Raw genomic sequence first — 18,698 nt, forward strand, 5'->3', positions numbered from 1 at the left:
CAGCAGCAGCAGCTACTGACTTGATGGCTGCAATATCCTGTTTCATAATATGGCAGATGACATTCCGTTCACACCTTTAAAGGGACTGAAATGTTTACAAGTAGAAGGAAAAGATGGAGAAGGAAATGGCAACCCACTCCAGTGTTTTTGCCTGGAGAATCCCAGGGACGGGGGAGCCTGGTGGGCTGCCATCTATGGGTTGCACAAAGTCGGACACAACTGAAGCGACTTAGCAGCAGCAGCAGCAGAAGGGAAAGAACACACATGAATCATTTTATCTAAAACTTAACTTTCAAATGACAAACTAAATCCTAGATTGTGACATGTGCAAGACCACAGAGCCAGCTAAAGAGTGTTGGGATTTTTTATTATGTTTCCTGTATACGAATGATTGTGCTTTATTGGACACTGTTTTGTGTGCTTAATAAAATTGTAAAATTTTGTGACTCATCCCTTTTTGGGGAGGGCGAAGTGAGTGGCGCTAGTAATTTACATTTTTAACAAGCCAGGTGATTTCTGTGCAGAGTAAACTTTTAGAACTATTCATAAATAAAAACTATTGAGAGTTTCTGAAATTAATGTGGTAGTGATTTACAAGTAATTTACAAGATTTACAAGAATAATTGAAACCAAGGAGATACAGAATTATAAAGATCAGTTACTGTAGTACTGGAATAATGCAGGTGAAGTAATAAGGACTTCAGTAGGCAGTGAGGTCAGAAAGGAAGGAAGATTTTTGAGACATTATACTGGAAACTTGGGCAAACTCTGAGACAGGGTGAGGGACAGAGAGGCCTGGCCTACTGCAGTCCATGGGGTTACGAAGAGTGGGACACGACTTGGTGACTGAACAACAACAACGAAACTGGAAAAATCAGGACCTGGTAACCATATGTGAGACCAGGAGAGGAAGAGCACAAAGAATTAATACAAAATTTGAATGCCAGAGCATTCCATTTTTTTGTTTTTGGAAGCATATATTTATAAGGTATTATAACTAGGGATAAAGATGTCTATATATTTGTTGATGAAAATGTATTTTGGAAAGAGAATTAACATAATGTGGGAAAAATAAAACACTGAAAAGAAGAAGAATGATGGAATGTACACAAATAGGTGAAAATTATGTGTATGTATTACTAGAGGAGTTCAGCAGCACAGTTGATGGAAATTTCTCCATGCAGGATTCTGAATAAATTCAGAATGTAATTTACTTTATTTCAATTATTTAATTTTAGTCTCTCTATCCTACATCTAGTGTTCATATTTTTAAGTTTTACAGATAATGGGAGCTCCAAAGTTAAAAGCAATTCCTAAGATTGTCAATTGCCCTGAATTCATAGATATTTCATAAACATATCAACTTCTGAATTTTTCTGCTTTGGTTTAAAAGTTAATTAAAGCTAACTAGAATTTAACAATTAAAATGATGTGTTTTTCTGTCTTCTTTCAAGGTTTGCTTAGATTGAGTAATAGTGTTTAAATTTGAATAATATATAAGGCATATATGATATATACAAAACAGTATAAAATATGCTATTCTTTATGATATGAAGCAGTGACCAAGATATTTTATTTTCTTTTTTTTTTAATGAATTTTGACTTTCAACACGGAACATTTACTATCATTTAATTAGCTGGATAAGTTTCGAACATATTCTCTACATGAATTTTGTGAAGAACAGTTACATCAGGCTACTCAGGCATTGAAACAACTTGAAGATGTCAGGGATAAAGCAATTTCAGAAATAAAACTTACAATTTTAAAGGTAATTCTTTGATTATATCCTCTCTGTTTATCAGTTTTATGTATCAACTTAAGCTATTGCTCCAAATTGCATTCCTGGAAAAAGTGTTAGAAATGGACAGAGGGACAAACATAGTTAATTAGCCAACCAACTAGTACTGTGCATTTACTATATATAAGATTTCTCAAGGTGCTGTGTAGAATGCAAATACACACACACACACACATAAATGCATGTATATATATTTTATATTTATATACCTTCAATATGCTTACACTCTAATTTGAGCTGATATATAAAAGGAAACATTCTTTGTTACAAAGTTAACAGTGGGTGCAAGATAAAAACTCATATTCATGAGAAATATAACTAGGTAAAACTTCCCTAAAGATTTAATAAAGAGGACTTGATAGTATAATAACAGTGTCCTCAAAGCATTCTTACCCAGTGTGTTGTGACTCATTTCATAGGATTATTTTATATAGCTTCCCTGTATAGTTAATGACAGTGCATAAAATCATAATTCGCAAAGTGCAATTCAATAAGGAACTGATGCGATATCATCTAGTTATAGAACTTACTACCTCTGCTGCTTTGGCTGAATTCGAGGCTCTGGAGGAACTGGTGGACTAGGTATCTCTCAAAAATTTTTTAAATATTATTTCTCTGAATTGAACTTTTGATAGATATGGGGTAGCAGTAACTGAAAGGCTTTATGTATTGACAGGAAGATGAAGTGGACCTGTTTTCTGTTAGTGAACAAAAGCTTCTTATTCCTTATCTTATTCCTCATAGTCCCCCTAACCTCCCCAAGCCCAGTCATATGAAGACAGATGGGAACAATTTGGCCAAGGGTAGCATAAATCAAAAAGGGATTAATAAAAATATTACTGAGGTGTGACTGAGATGGTAGTAAAATATTGTTCTTGTTCAGTCGCACAGTCACATCTGACTCTTTGCGACCCAGTGGACTACAGCACGCCAGGTTTCCCTGTCCTTCACCATCTCCTGGAGATTGCTCAAACTCATGTCCATTGAGTCAGTGATGGCATCCAACCATCTCATCCTCTGTCGTTCCCTTCTCTTGCCTTCAGTCTTTCTCAGCATCAGGGTCTTTTCTAATGAGTCAGCTTTTCGCATCAGGTGGCCAAAATATTGGAGCTTCAGGTTCAGCATCAGTCCTTCCAGTGAATAATCAGGTTTGATTTCCTTTAGGATTGACTGGTTGGATCTCCTTGCAGTCCAAGGGACTCTCAAGAGTCTTCTCCAACACTGCAGTTGAAAAGCATCAATTCTTCGGTGCTCAGCTTTCTTTATGATCCACCTCTCATTTCCATAACATGACTCTTGGAAAAACCATAGCTTTGACTAAACAGATCTTTGTCAGTAAAGTAATGTCTCTGCCTTTTAATATGCTGTGTAGGTTGGTCATAGCCTTTCTTCCAAGGAACAAGCGAGTCTCTCACTGGTTCCATTGTTTCCCCATGTATTTGCCATGAAGTGATGGGACCGGATGCCATGATCTTCATTTTTGAACGTTGAGTTTCGAGCCAGCTTTTTCACTCTCCTCTTTCACTTTCATCAAGAGGCTCTTTAGTTCCTCTTCACTTTCTGCCTTAAGGGTGGTGGTATATGCATATCTGAGGTTACTGACATTTCTTCCAGCAGTCTTGCTTCCAGCTTGTGCTTCATCCAGCCTGGCATTTTGCATGATACAGTCTGCATATAAGTTAAATAAGCAGGGTGACAATATACAGCCTTGATGTACTCCATTCCCTATTTGGAACCAGTCCATTGTTCTACGTCCAGTTCTAACTGTTGTTTCTTAACCTGCGTACAGGTTTCTCAGGAGGCAGATAAGGTAGTCTGGTATTCCCATCTCTTTAAGAATTTTCCAGTTAGTTGTGATCCACACAGTCAAAGGCTTTAGTGTAGTCAATGAAGCAGAAGTAGAATTTTTCTAGAATTCTCTTGCTTGTTCTATGATCCAGAGGATGTTGGCAATTTGATCTGGTTCCTCTGCCTTTTCTAAATCCAGCTTGAATATCTGGAAGTTCTTGGTTCATATACTGTTGAAGCCTGGCTTGGAGAATTTTGAGCATTACTTTGCTAGTGTGTGAAATGAGTGAAATTGTGTGGTAGTTTGAGGATGGGAATGAAAACTTTTCCAGTCCTGTGGCCCCTTCTGAGTTTTCCAAATTTGCTGGCATATTGAATGCAGCACTTTCACAGCATCATCTTTAAGGATTTGAAGTAGCTCAGCTGGAATTCTATCACCTCCACTAGCTTTGTTCATAGTAGTGCTTCCTCAGGCCCACTTGACTTCACACTCCAGGATGTCTGGCTCTAGGTGAGTAATCCTACCATCGTGGTTATCTGAAATATTACTCATATTGTGTCTACTTTTCTCACATTCAGCATCACTTGGATTTGGCCATAAATATTGGTTAAGATATTTTCACTTAAATCAATTTCAGATAAGAACCTACTAGACTTACTGCTAGCTCTGTTTTAGAAATTCACCAAACTTATTTACTCCATTGAAGTATGTAGACTTTATAAAAATGAGAACATCATAAAACTGAGAATGTGTCCAAATAAAAAAATTGTGAACTAACATTGGGAATGAAAGTATCGATAAAGCATATTTTTTCTTTTTTCCATTAGATATTATTTCTCAGAGGCTTAAGCCCTACGTGACACAGCTCTTTAATCTGGGTAATAGACCACTGAATTACTGGGTTCCTTGTGGCTACATCAGTCAGAGAATTTTCCCTATTTCCCAATTTCCAGAATGAGTGTCAGTTGTCAGTTCCTGGGAGCACTATAAAAGCTTCTCAAGTGAATCTAAAGTAGAGCTAGATTGAAAAACATTCTTCTGGGCAATGTTTGGGACAGCCTAGCTCTGGGAAAATATAGCACAAGTATCAGTTCAGTTCAGTTCAGTTCAGTCGCTCAGTCGTGTCCGATGCTGCAACCCCGTGAATCGCAGCACGCCAGGCCTCCCTGTCCATCACCAACTCCCGGAGTTCACTCAGACTCACGTCCATCGAGTCAGTGATGCCATCCAGCCATCTCATCCTCTGTCGTCCCCTTCTCTTCCTGCCCCCAATCCCTCCCAGCATCAGAGTCTTTTCCAATGAGTCAACTCTTCGCATGAGGTGGCCAAAGTACTGGAGTTTCAGCTTTAGCATCATTCCTTCCAAAGAAATCCCAGGGCTGACCTCCTTCAGAATGGACTGGTTGGATCTCCTTGCAGTCCAAGGGACTCTCAAGAGTCTTCTCCAACACCACAGTTCAAAAGCATCAATTCTTTGGTGCTCAGCCTTCTTCACAGTCCAACTCTCACATCCGTACATGACCACAGGAAAAACCACAGCCTTGACTAGATGGACCTTTGTTGGCAAAGTAATGTCTCTGCTTTTCAATATGCTATCTAGGTTGGTCATAACTTTCCTTCCAAGGAGTAAGCGTCTTTTAATTTCATGGCTGCAGTCACCATCTGCAGTGATTTTGGAACCCAAAAAAATAAAGTCTGACACTGTTTCCCCATCTATTTCCCATGAAGTGATGGGACCGGATGCCATGATCTTCATTTTCTGAATGTTGAGCTTTAAGCCAACTTTTTCACTCTCCACTTTCACTTTCATCAAGAGGCTTTTTAGTTCCTCTTCACTTTCTGCCATCAGGGTGGTGTCATCTGCATATCTGAGGTTGTTGATATTTCTCCTGGCAATCTTGATTCCAGCTTGTGCTTCTTCCAGTCCAGGGTTTCTCATGATGTACTCTGCATATAAGTTAAATAAGCAGGGTGACAATATACAGCCTTGACATACCCCCTTTCCTATTTGGAACCAGTCTGTTGTTCCATGTCCAGTTCTAACTGTTGCTTCCTGACCTGCATACAGATTTCTTAAGAGGCAGGTCAGGTGGTCTGGTATTCCCATCTCTTTCAGAATTTTCCACAGTTTTTTGTGATCCACACAGTCAAAGGCTTTGGCATAGTCAATAAAGCAGAAATAGATGTTTTTCTGGAACTCTCTTGCTTTTTCCATGATCCAGCAGATGTTGGCAATTTGATCTCTGGTTCCTCTGCCTTTTCTAAATCCAGCTTGACACAAGTATAGAACTAATGAAATGGAAATGGATAGTGACTATCAGTCATGTAAATAACCTAGAGCCAAAATTGAGATATGTCTAACTTAAAGTATACCTTGTGATGATAGGGACTAGGTTAACCCCTCAGATGCCAGAATTTCCATTAGCCTCACCAATACTCAATAAAAGACCAGCATTACTGGGCCTATCACAGTTTACTTTTGTACTGATATAGTTATTAAACCATTTAAAGCTAATTTGGTATCAATACTAAAAATCTTTGTTTTGAATCGTTAATATACTCAGTTTCACCATTTTACCAATAAAAAATTCAGGCATTATGCACACTAAGTTTTCAAAGCATTGAAAAGATAAACTTTGTAATAAAAACATAATCTATTAGTAAAGTTAGTATTCCATTTGTCAGATCCAGTGTGGCTGTGCCTGTAATTGGTGTAGAAATTACCCTATTTTTTCGTCCAGTTTCTTTAAACAACTGTTGCAACCATTGTATCAATAAAGAACTCATTTTTTATGGCTGGCTTTGCCCAGTATCAAGAGGGAACTGCTTAGGTTAGAAGAGCTTCTCTGGCCAGGATAGGAATGTAGTGAGCAGCCAGCTCCCCAGACTTTTGGGTCACCCCACAAAGAAAAGCTATGACCAACATACACAGCATATTAAAAAGCAGAGACATTACTTTGCCAACAAAGGTCCATGTAGTCAAAGCTGTGGTTTTACCAGTAGTCATGTATGGATGTGAGAGTTGGACTATAAAGAAAGCTGAGTGCCAAAGAATTGATGCTTTTGAACTGTGGTGATGGAGAAGACTCTTGAGAGTCCCTTGGACAGCAAGGAGATCCAACCAGTCCATCCTAAAGGAAATCAGTCCTGAATATTCATTGGAAGGACTGATGCCGAAGCTGAAGCTCTAATACTTTGGCCACCTGATGTGAAGAACTGGCTCATTTGAAAAGACCCTGATGCTGGGAAAGATTGAAGGTGGAAGGAGAATAGGATGACAGAGGATGAGATGGTTAGATGGCATCACCGAGTTTGAGTAGACTGCAGGAGTTGGTGATGGACAGGGAGGCCTGGCATACTGCAGTCCATGGGGTTGCAAAGAGTTGGATACGACTGAACGATTGAACTGACTGACATAAGTTCTCATTGTGATTTCACCCAACCAAACCAGCAAAGCTGAGAAGTACAGAGATTGCAAGAAGAAGGTTACTGATGCTAAGAAGCACTATTTTGGAGTCCCCACTCCAACCTCTTAGCACCAAGGGAGTATTTGCCCATCAGTAGGCCAACACCAGATGAGACCACCTGCACCTAGATCTGACCCAGCTGGTACTCACCAATGGTATCAAAGCAGGGCCTAGCAGCCAAGAGGGTTGGGGTCAGCACCACCTACTAACGCACCCATGTAGTCAGCCCCAGCCCCAGCACATGCAGCCCACATTGGGGCACATCTAAAGCATATAGCTTTGGTGACCACAGGGGAGTGTGCTGCTACACCCAATGGGACATTTCCTATATACGCATACTTCTCCAAGATTGGGAAATGTAACCCATCTACCTAGTACATAGAAGTAAACATATAGAATTAGGCAAATTGAGGAAACAGAGGAATATAGTCTAAACAAAAGAACAAGACAAACCCCAGAAGAACTAAGTGAAGTGGAGATAAGCAATGTACCTGATAAAGAGTTCACGGTAATGATCAAAAAGATACTCAAAGAATTCATGATAAGGATGGATGAACATATTGAGACATTTAACAAAGAGTCAGAAAATATAAAGAAGTGCCAAACAGAGCTGAAGAATAACATAGCTGAAATTAAAAAAATATATTGAATCAACAGTACAGTAAATGATACAGAGAAATGGATCAGCACCTGGAAGAAAAGAGTAGTGGTAGTCACCCAAACAAAACAGAAAAAAGAATTTTACACAATGAGGATCATTTGAGAGACCTCTGGTCAAAATCAGCCAATATTAACATTCCCATTTTTGGGGTCCCAGAAAGAGAGAGAGAGAGAAGCAAGACGAGAGAAGGGGCAGAAAGCTTATTTAAAAGAAATGCCAATAATGTCCCCAGTCTGCAGAGGTTTTTGCATATCCAAGTTCATTAAACTCATAGGTTATCAAACAAAATCAACCTAGATTATTTCCAAGATTCATAATAAAGCTATCCAAATTCAAAGAATATTAGCATCAAGAAAAAAAACATAGTGTGTAACTTACAAGGGAACTACTACATAAGGCTAGTAGCAGATTTCTAAGCAGGAACTTTATAGGTCTGGTGAGTCGGATGACATAGTCAAAATGCTCTGTCTAGTGCTTCTTTATATTTTCTGATTCTTTGTTAAGTGTCAAGAACTTCATCAGTTGATAATCCGTTCCTTCAGAGAGTCAACCAGTACTCAAAACAGTTTCCAAATTGGTAAACAGCTGACCACAAACAGTGATAGTGCAAAGAAATAGAGGAAAGCAATAGAATGGGAAAGGCTAGAGATCTCTTCAAGAAAATTACAGATACCAGGGGAACATTTCATGCAAAGATGGGCTCAATAAAAGACAGAAATGGTATGGACCTAGCAGAAGCAGAAGATATTAAGAAGAGGTGGCAAGAATACACAGAAGAACTGTACAAAAAAGATCTTCATGACCCAGATAATCATGATGGTGTGATCACTCATCTAGAGCCAGACATCCTGGAATGTGAAGTCAAGTGGACCTTAGGAAGCATCACTACGAACAAAGCTAGTGTAGGTGATGGAATTCTGGTTGAGCTATTTCAAATTCTAAAAGATGATGCTGTGAAAGTGCTGTACTCAATATGCCAGCAAATTTGGAAAACTCAGCAATGGCCACAAGACTGGAAAAGGTTAGTTTCATTCCAATTCCAAAGAAAGGCAATGCCAAAGAATGCTCAAACTACAACACGGTTGCACTCATCTCACACTCTAGTAAAGTGATGCTCAAAATTCTCCAATCCAGGCTTCAACAGTACATGAATTGTGAACTTCCTGATGTTCAAGCTGGATTTAAAAAAGGCAAAGGAACCAGAGATCAAATTGCCAACATGCATTGGATCATCGAAAAAGCAAGATAGTTCCAGAAAACATCTACTTCTGCTTTATCAACTATGCCAAAGCCTTTGACTGTGTGGATCACAGCAAACTGTGGAAAATTCTGAAAGAGATAGGAATACAAGAGCACCTGATCTGCCTCTTGAGGAATCTGTATGCAGGTCAGGAAGCAACAGAACAGGACATGGAACAACAGACTGGTTCAAATAGGAAAAGGAGTACATCAAGGCTGTATATTGTCACCCTGCTTATTTAACTTACATGCAGAGTACATCATGAGAAACGCTGGGCTGGAAGAAGCACAAGCTGGAATCAAGATTGCCGGGAGAAATAGCAATAACCTCAGGTATGCAGATGACACCACCCTTATGGCAGAAAGCAAAGAAGAACTAAAGAGCCTCTTGATGAAAATGAAAGAGGAGAGTGAAAAAGTTGGCTTAAAGTTCAACATTTAAAAACAAAGATCATGGCATCTGGTCCCATCACTTCATGGCAAATAGATGGGGAAATAGTGGAAACAGTCAGAGACTTTAGTTTTTTGGGCTCCAGATCACTGCAGAAGGTGACAGCAGCCGTGAAATTAAAAGACACCTGCTCCTTGGAAGAAAAGCTATAACCAACCTAAACAGCATATTCAAAAGCAGAGACGTTACTTTGCCAACAAAGGTCTGTCTAGTCAAGGCTATGGTTTTTCCAGTAGTCATGTATGGATGTGAGAGATGGACTATTAAGAATGCTGAGTGCAGAACAATTGATGCTTTTAAACTGTGGTGTTGAAGAAGACTGTTGAGAGTCTTGGACTGCAAGGAGATCCAGCCAGTCCATCTTAAAGGAAATCAGTCCTGAATATTCATTGGAAGGACTGATGTTGAAGCTGAAACTCCAATACTTTGGCCACCTGATTGGAAGAACTGACTCATTGGAAAAGATTCTGATGCTGGGAAAGATTGAGGGCAGGAGGAGAAGGGGATGGCAGAGGATGAGATGGTTAGATGGCATCACCGACTCAATGGCATTAGTTTGAGTAGACTGCAGGAGTTGGTAATGGGCAGGAAGGTCTGGTGTGCTGCAATCCATGGGGTCGCACACAATTGGACATGACTGAGTGACTAAACTGAACTGAATTAATTTTTTAAAAGAAAAAAAATACTAAAGTGAAACATAAAGAGAGGCAATATAAAAAGCTAATGCAATTATGGTTTTAAAAATTAGGGTACAAGTTGAAAACTTACCAAGAAGTTAAATACCAGTCGAGCAGAAATATAGAAAGCATGAATGACCAATAAAAGAACAAAAATTTCAAGTATTTTTAGAATTTTAAAGGTTCATCAGTCATAAAAAGAAATCTGTCTAAAAGGAACCATTTTGAATAACTTTAGAATTATTTTTAGTAGCGTAATTTAGAAATGTTTGGTGGTATTCGTAGTACTGATGCCACCCTGTATTTTTGATCAAACATGCCATTCTTTAATAAATTACTAAGTCAGTTGTCTTTAGATATAATTATCTGAATAAAACTCTAATGTTAGATTTGATGAATTCAGAGTTTTTCTTAATTCTGTATTATTTATTAGCATGTATGTAATATGTAATTGCTTGTAGGCATTTTTTTTAAGTCTTATTGCTATAGCCTAGCATAGGGGTGGCAGTGTTGGACTGGGTTTTAGGACATCTTATATTCAGATTTGACTCTCTTCTACTGGTAACTCAGTGTATTTGAGGAGGGTCCCTCTATCTAGGAACGTGTTGATATTCATTTGTATATACTTCCTGTTTGAGTTCCATAGACATATCTGTTTATAAGTGAGACACCAAACTTCATGGATTTCATAACACATGAGATGTTTTCTTTTTCTCTGACATTTAAATGCAGTGTAAGCAGAAAGTGAAATTTTAATGAAAGTTGTTGATAATATTTAGTTCAGTGTTATTCAGACTAATGAAAATACTGTAAGTTAGAAATCATGCATATTATTATAGGAAATCATCACTTGTCTCTCAATTGTTTGTTGAATTGTAGGTGGCAGAAAAGAAAGATATTAAAGAATATTTTGAATCAAACCTTTCTGAAGATACAACACATTTCAAGCTGCCTACCTATCGACACTTATTAGAAGTAATTTTTAGATTCTTGATGCTGGTTGACTATATGTTTCAGGAACTCACCCGTCAACTAATGAATACTGCAGTCACACTACTTTTAGAATTATTTAATAATTCTGCTAGAGTGCCAGCTTCCGTGGAAAAAAAGAATGAAAATCTCATCAAGTAAATCATACTTTTTTAATTATAAAAGGAATTTGTAATCATAGTGTTGTAATATGTTGTCACTTACAATGTCAGCTGGAATTTGAAAATTCTCTTGTAGAAAATTGTTTGTACTCAGTTTTTACAATTATCTGAACTTATTATCTCCCATTGTTTTATTTAATATTATTTATAAAAACATGAGAAAATTTCCCCAAGATTCTGCATAAGTCAAGTTGCCATGTAAGTTGCAGGATACTCAGTAAAATTTGAAATTCAGATAAACAGTAAGTGATAGTCACTCAGTCATATCTGACTCTTTGCGACCCCATGCACTGTAGCCTACCAGGCTCCTCTTTCCATGGAATTCTCCAGGTAAGAATACTGGAATGGGTTGCCATTTCCTTCTCCAGGGGATCTTCCCGACCCAGGGATTGAACATGTGTCTCCTGCATTGCAGGCAGATTCTTTACCATCTGAGCCACCAGGGAAGCCTACTATTAAAAGACATTTCTAAATATAAAGACAGATCAACTTAATATCAGCAGATACATGCTTGATTTTTTCTTATAATCTATAGACAACACATTAGAATATGTAATGAATCCATACACTTTTTATAAAGGAATACCCAATAGTAGAAAAGTTACAAATAGAAGTAATAGTAGTAAAGTTACAAATGACAGTCATCAATCAGATGGAATAATTTAGATGAATTTTGTCTCTCTCAAAGAGATGGGGACTGAGCAAAGTGGCCAGGAAGGAAATACAATGTACTTTTAACTTTGTATGAAAAATAATGTTCAGTTCTGTGTTGCTGAACATAGTTCTGTTTTTGCTACATAAATCTTGTACAGATTACTGTCTGAGTATAATTTTTAATTAAAGCGTGTCCCAATTATTATCTATACTACCAATTATTGTTTATCTGAAATTAAAATTTTAACCAGTGTCCTGTATTTTTATTTGTGAAATCTGTTAATCCTATGCCTAGTACACTGTATTTTCAAAGTTCAGAGCCAGCTCTTTTTTTTAATTAATTAATTTATTTATTTTACTTTACAATATTGTATTGGTTTTGCCGTACATTGACTTGAATCTGCCATGGGTGTACATGTGTTCCCCATAAAGATAATTGAGAATGATTCTGGAAGGAGCCTCAATGTTCAGTTGGAATTTGAGTCAATTTCAAGTAATTTCTATTGAATACAGAATATTTGCACCTTCTAATTGAATACTACTATTTAACAAAAAATTTTCTTAAGTTTCACAGCTAGATATATCTACTCTAATTTGTGAACATGGAATCTGAACTGAAATTTTGGAATACTTTATGTCCAAACTCTCTAATTTTAGCAACATCATTTTAGTCAAATAACATTACTTTGGCTATTCTGTGTCCCTTGAGTTTCCATAGTATTATAGAATAAGTTTGCAAATTTCTGCAAAAAAAGAAAAATCAGCTGGAATTTTGATAGGGATTGCATTTGATAGGTAGATAAATATGAGGAGGATTTTATCTTTCAAGTTTTCCAATCTATGTACATGAAATATCTTTCCACTTATGTGAAAGTCAGTTGTGTCTGACTCTTTGCAACCCCATGGACTGTAACCCGCCAGGCTCCTCTGTCCATGGGATTCTTGAGGCAAGAATACTGGAGTGGGTTGCCATTCCCTTCTTCAGGGGATCTTCCCAACCCAAGGATTGAACCTGGGTCTCTTGCACTGCAGACAGATTCTTTACGTTTTACCGTCTGAGCCACCAGGGAAGCCTTTCCACTTATTTAGGTATCTTTTAATTTCTTTCAACAATATGAATTTGGCTTCCCTAGTGGCTCAGATGGTAAAGTGTCTGTCTGCAATGCAGGAGACCTGGGTTCAATCCCTGGGTTGGGAAGATCCCCTGGAGAAGGAAATGGCAGTCCACTCCAGTAGTCTTGCCTGGAAAATCCCATGGACCGCAGAGCCTGGTAGGCTACCATCCATGGGGTCACAAAGAGTCGGACACGACTGAGTGACATCACTTTCACTTTCACTTTTAATTTCTTTCAACAATATGAATTTTATATTTTTTTTTTAAAAAACTTATTATTGAGAATTTTATCCTTTTGATGCTATTGTAAATGGAATTGTTTTTTAAATTTCATTTTTGGATTGTTCAGGACCACAGTGAGATATCATTTCACACAAATTAGGGTGGGTATTATATTTAAAAAAAAGAAAAATAGTACCCATCCTAATTTATGTGAAGTGATATCTCACTATGGTCCTGATTTGTATTTTCCTGATAATTAGTGATGCTGAGCATCTTTTCATTGGCCATCTTATGTATCTTCTATGTGGGAATGTCTAGTTATTGATATAGTCTGCATATTAATGAGGTATAAGATTTTTTAAAGACTTTATTTTTCTTATCATTTCTTAACCTAGAATACATAAGGACATCTTTGCTTTCACTGGAAAGATGACAAGTGATTATGAAGAATTTGATAATTCAAACTTATATGCTTATTCTGTTCCAAAGTCAGAAGTAAAAACACAAGACAATGAGGTAAAATAGTCTTTGAAAAGTATAAGCATAGATATTTAATGCAAAATGAAAAATAATTTTTGGAATTAAAACTGTGATTTATGATTGAAACTGAAACACACAGTCACACACACACATCTGCTCACACTGTAGAAAGCTATAATTACATTTGTTTCATTTGTTCATGCATTACTGAGTACTTATAATATACCAGACATTGAACTAGGCACTGAAATACAGCAGTAAGAAGAAGAAATTCCCTGACCTTTTGAAACTTCTGTTCTACTGAAGGAAACAGATAATGAAGTGATGAGTACTGTGAAAAAAAAAATAAAGGAAGATAAGGGGATGCAGAACAAATAACTATTTTATGTATGTATACTACTTTACATGAAAGTAGTTAGGGAAGGCCAACCTGTCTAAAGTAGCAGCTACCCTCTTCTACTCCCATTACTGTATTCCTCTTGCTTTGCTTTTCTTCAGAGCACTTTTTTTGCTTGTGTTATTAATTTGAAAATGACATAAACAAAATATGAAATGGTTGACTGAGGAGGCGTTACAAATAGCTGAGAAAAGAAGAGACGCTAAAGGCAAAGGAGAAAACGGAAGATATACCCATTTGAATGCAGAGTTCCAAAGAATAGCAAGGAGAGATAAGAAAGCCTTCTTCAACTATCAGTGCAAAGAAATAGAGGAAAACAATAGAATGGGAAAGACTAGATATCTCTTTAAGAAAATTAGAGATACCAAGGGAACATTTCATGCAAAGATGGGCACAATAAATGACAGAAATGTTATGGACCTAACAGAAGTAGAAGATATTAAGAAGAGGTAGCAACAATACACAGAAGAACTATACAAAAACAGATCTTCACGACCCAGATAATCACAATGGTGTGATCACTCAGCTAGAGCCAGACATCCTGGAATGTGAAGTAGCTAGTGGAGGTGATGGAATTCCAGTTGAGCTATTTCATATCCTAAAAGATGATGCTGTGAAAGTGTGGCACTCAACATGCCAGCAAATTTGGAAAACTCAGCAGTGGCCACAGGACTGGAAAAGGTTAGTTTTCATTCCAATCCCAAAGAAAGGCAATGCCAAAGAATACTCAAACTATTGCACAATTCCAGTCATCTCACATACTAGTAAAGTAATGCTCAAAATTCTCCAAGCCAGACTTAAGCAGTATGTGAACTGTGAACTTACAGATGTTCAAGCTGGATTTACAAAAGGCAGAGGAACCAGAGATCAAATTGCCAACATGCGTTGGATCGTCAAAAAAGCAAGATGGTTCCAGAAAAACATCTACTTTTGTTTCATTGACTATGCCAAAACCTTTTACTGTGTGGACAACAACAAACTGTGGAAAGTTCTTAAAGAGAGGAGAAGAAGAGACCACCTTACCTGCCTCCTGAGAAATCTGTATGCAGGTCAAGAAGCAACAGTTAGAACTGGACATGGAACAACAGACTGGTTCCAAATATGGAAAAGAGTACATCAAGGCTGTATATTGTCACCCTGCTTATTTAACTTATATGCAGAGTACATCATACAAAATGCCGGGCTGGATGAAACACAAGCTGGAATCAGGATTGCCGGGAGAAATATCAATAACCTCAGATACACAGATGATACCACCCTTATGCCTGAAAGTGAAGAGGAACTGAAGAGCCTCTTGATGAAAGTGAAAGAGGAGAGTGAAAAAGTTGGCTTAAAACTCAGCATTCAGAAAACTAAGATCAAGCCATCTGGTCCCATCACTTTATGGCAAATAGATGAAGAAACAATGGAAACAGTGACATACTTTATTTTGGGGGGCTCCAAAATCACTGCAAATGGTGACTGCAGCCGTGAAATTAAAAGATGCTTGCTCCTTGGAAGAAAAGCTGTGACCAACCTAGACAGCATATTAAAAAGCAAAGACATTACTTTGCCAACAAAGGTCTATCTAGTCAAAGCTATGGTTTGTCCAGCAGTCATGTGTGGATTGAGAATTTGACTATAAAGAAAGCTGAGTGCTGAAGAAATGATGCTTTTGAACTGTGGTGCTGGAGAAGACTCTTGAGAGTCCCTTGAACTGAAATGAGATCCACCCAGTCCATCTTGAAGGAAATCAGCCCTGCATATTCATTGGAAGGACTGATGTTGAAGCTGAAACTCCAATACTTTGGCTACCTGATGGGAAGAACTGATTAATTGGAAAAGATTCTGATGCTGGGAAAGATTGAAGGCAGGAGGAGAAGGGAATGGCAAAGGATGAGATGGATGGATGACATCATCGACTCAATGGCCATGAGTTTGAATAAGCTCTGGGAGTTGGTGAAGGACAGGAAAGCCTGGTGTGCTCTAGTCCTTGGGGTCGCAAAGAGTTGGGCACGACTGAGAGACTGAACTGAAGTGAACTGTTTTACATGAAAGTAATTAGGAAAGACCACCCTGTCTAAAGTAGCAGCTACCTTCTTCTACTCCCATTACTATATTCCTCTCTCTTTGCTTTTTCTAGGGCACTTTTTTGCTTGTGTTATTAACTTTAAAATAACACAGACCAAATATGAAAACATTGAAATAATCCTAGAGACTTTAATTAAGAAATCTTTTCATGCCATGAAGAATTATCACCCCTACCCACAGCATTATTTTCTTAGGATTAAATTTTACATGGTAAACACATGCCCTATGTGGCAATAGTAGCCTTTTTTTATGAGCTAGCATGGTATAATATGTACTTTATATGCTCTTTAAAAAGTATGTTAGGTAGATTTTTGGGCTTCCCTGGTGGCTCAGACAGTAAAGAATCTGCCTACAATGCAGGAGACCCAGTTTTGTTTCCTGGGTTGGAAAGATCCTCTGGAGAAGGGAATGACTACCCATTCCAGTATTATTGCCTGGAGAATTCCATGAACAGAGAGGATCCTGTAGGTCTACAGTCCACTGTGTTGCAACCAGTTGGACATAAATGAGTGACTAAGCACAGCACAACATGCTTTGAAGTATAATTAAGTAAATACCCAATGAAATGTCACCCAGACTTAAAAGGTCTTAAATATCTCCTGTATATATATAATATATATATGTACATATATATATTCCTTCTTGATGAAACATTAATAACACAGTCTGCTTTTGATGGACATTTTGGCTGTTTTCAGTTTTTGTTTTATACATTCTTGTATATGTCCCTTCTACTTATTTATTACTAAGGAGTGAAATCTCTGAGTTCTTTATTTTCAACTGTACTGAATAACATGTAATTGTTTTCCAAAGTGCTTATACCAGTTTAAACAGTCTTTAACAATTCCATAATCTTTTATTGCTCCATAGCCTCACCAACTTTCACCAGCACTTAATGTCTTTGCCAACTGGATAGGTTTGAAATGGCATTTTACTATGGTTTTCATTTTTATTTCCTTTTTAGTTGTTTGTGCATTTTTTAAAATTGGAGATTCATATTTAATCTTCCATGTCTTTTGCCTATTAACCTGTGTATTGTTTTTTAGAAGTTACATATATATTCTGTGTAATCTATGTTATATATGTGTGTGTGTGTGTGTATGTATGTATATATATATATATGTAATCCTTCTACTGGAAAGCATGTTATTTTTATTCCCTGGATAATGTATATTGATTATCAATAATTCATAATTTCAATATAATAGAATTTATCATTCCTTTCATTTATATTGGTGTGTGAAATTATCTACCATCCTGGAGTCATAAAGCTATCCTCCTATATTTTCTTATAAAACTTTTAATATTCTCTTAAAATTTATCTAGAAATATTTTTTGGTGTATGGTGCATGGTAGTGTTAGGTAGCTAGAATAGGAAAAAGGAGTCCAAAATGGTGGTGGCTAAAAGACAAAGAAGGGAAAAGCCCGTGGAAATAGAACAAAGGAAGGTCCGAAGACTGGAGTGAGAACCTCAGGTAAAACAAACAGCCCTCCTGGCTAGCCAATTTAATGGGGCAGGCTCAAGGGGAGGAGAAAAAAAAACATAAAAAGAGGAGACAAAATTGAGCTGGGGGCTTCTCTTCAGTCTTTTGGGTTGGCCCGCTTTCACGCCTGGAGGATGTATTTTTCTTTGTTTGCCAATAAAACTGAGCTATAACGCTGGTCTGGCCAGCGCTTCAAATTTTTTTGTGGCCAGACAGAACCAAGGAAATTACACACTCCCCTGACAGTTGGATCTATTTTTATTTTTTTCTATACCAGTAACCATTGCCCAAACACTATTTATTTAGATCCTTTTCCTGCTCATCTGCAATGGCAGCTCTTTGTCATTTAATCACGTGTTTCTACATACGTCTTCTGTTTCCAGACTCTGTTCTATTGCCTATTGGCCTATTCCTGTGCCAGTCTCATACTGGAGAAGCCACTTCCTTTTCTAAGAGTGTCTTGCTTATTCTCAGGCACTTACATTTCCATATACATTTTAGAATCAAATCCTACTTGGAGGTTGATTGAAATTGCCTAGATATATAGGTAGCTGGCAGGGAGGGGGACAGGGGAGTTAATATTTTATGATAATGAGTCTTGCTACCAACATTCTGCTATATAACTCTTCTTTAATGTCTTTTATATTTTTGTTTCCTTGAAAATCTTGTGCAAGTTTTTTTTTGTTTTTTTTTTTGGTTAGATTTAACCCAAGTGCTTTATATCCCTAACTTGTACTCTATGGGAATTATTATTTTATTAATAGTTGCTTCTAGTAGTTGCTTTATACAAAGATTTAGGAATAGAAGTATTTCAAGATAAAAGCATATGTACTGTTTTAATTTTTCCTTAGGAATAACATTAAATCAACACTATAGACTTTTTAAAGCTATTTATATGCATTGCAGAATTCTCTACAGACAAGGTTATACTAACTTCTGTTCTCTTAAAGATGGCCCTTTTAAGTGTGTCCTATTTTTTGCTAGTTATTGTTAACAAAAACTAGTTATTCCAGGTCTCAGTTATCAATTTGCCTATTGATAAC

General features: G+C 37.3%; 1 protein-coding gene across 1 annotated transcript in view; it reads left to right on the plus strand.

The window, feature by feature from the left end:
- Positions 1 to 18,698, plus strand: part of DNAH14 (dynein axonemal heavy chain 14) — a 440,851-nt gene that overhangs the window by 116,140 nt on the left and 306,013 nt on the right. Inside the window, exons 11-13 of the mRNA XM_055583763.1 lie at positions 1,638 to 1,769; positions 10,963 to 11,210; positions 13,620 to 13,740. Of these exons, the coding sequence (XP_055439738.1) occupies positions 1,638 to 1,769; positions 10,963 to 11,210; positions 13,620 to 13,740 (501 nt within the window). The remainder of the gene's footprint in view (positions 1 to 1,637; positions 1,770 to 10,962; positions 11,211 to 13,619; positions 13,741 to 18,698) is intronic.

The sequence above is a fragment of the Bubalus kerabau genome, chromosome 5, assembly GCF_029407905.1.
Source record: "Bubalus kerabau isolate K-KA32 ecotype Philippines breed swamp buffalo chromosome 5, PCC_UOA_SB_1v2, whole genome shotgun sequence".
Lineage (NCBI taxonomy): Eukaryota > Metazoa > Chordata > Mammalia > Artiodactyla > Bovidae > Bubalus > Bubalus kerabau.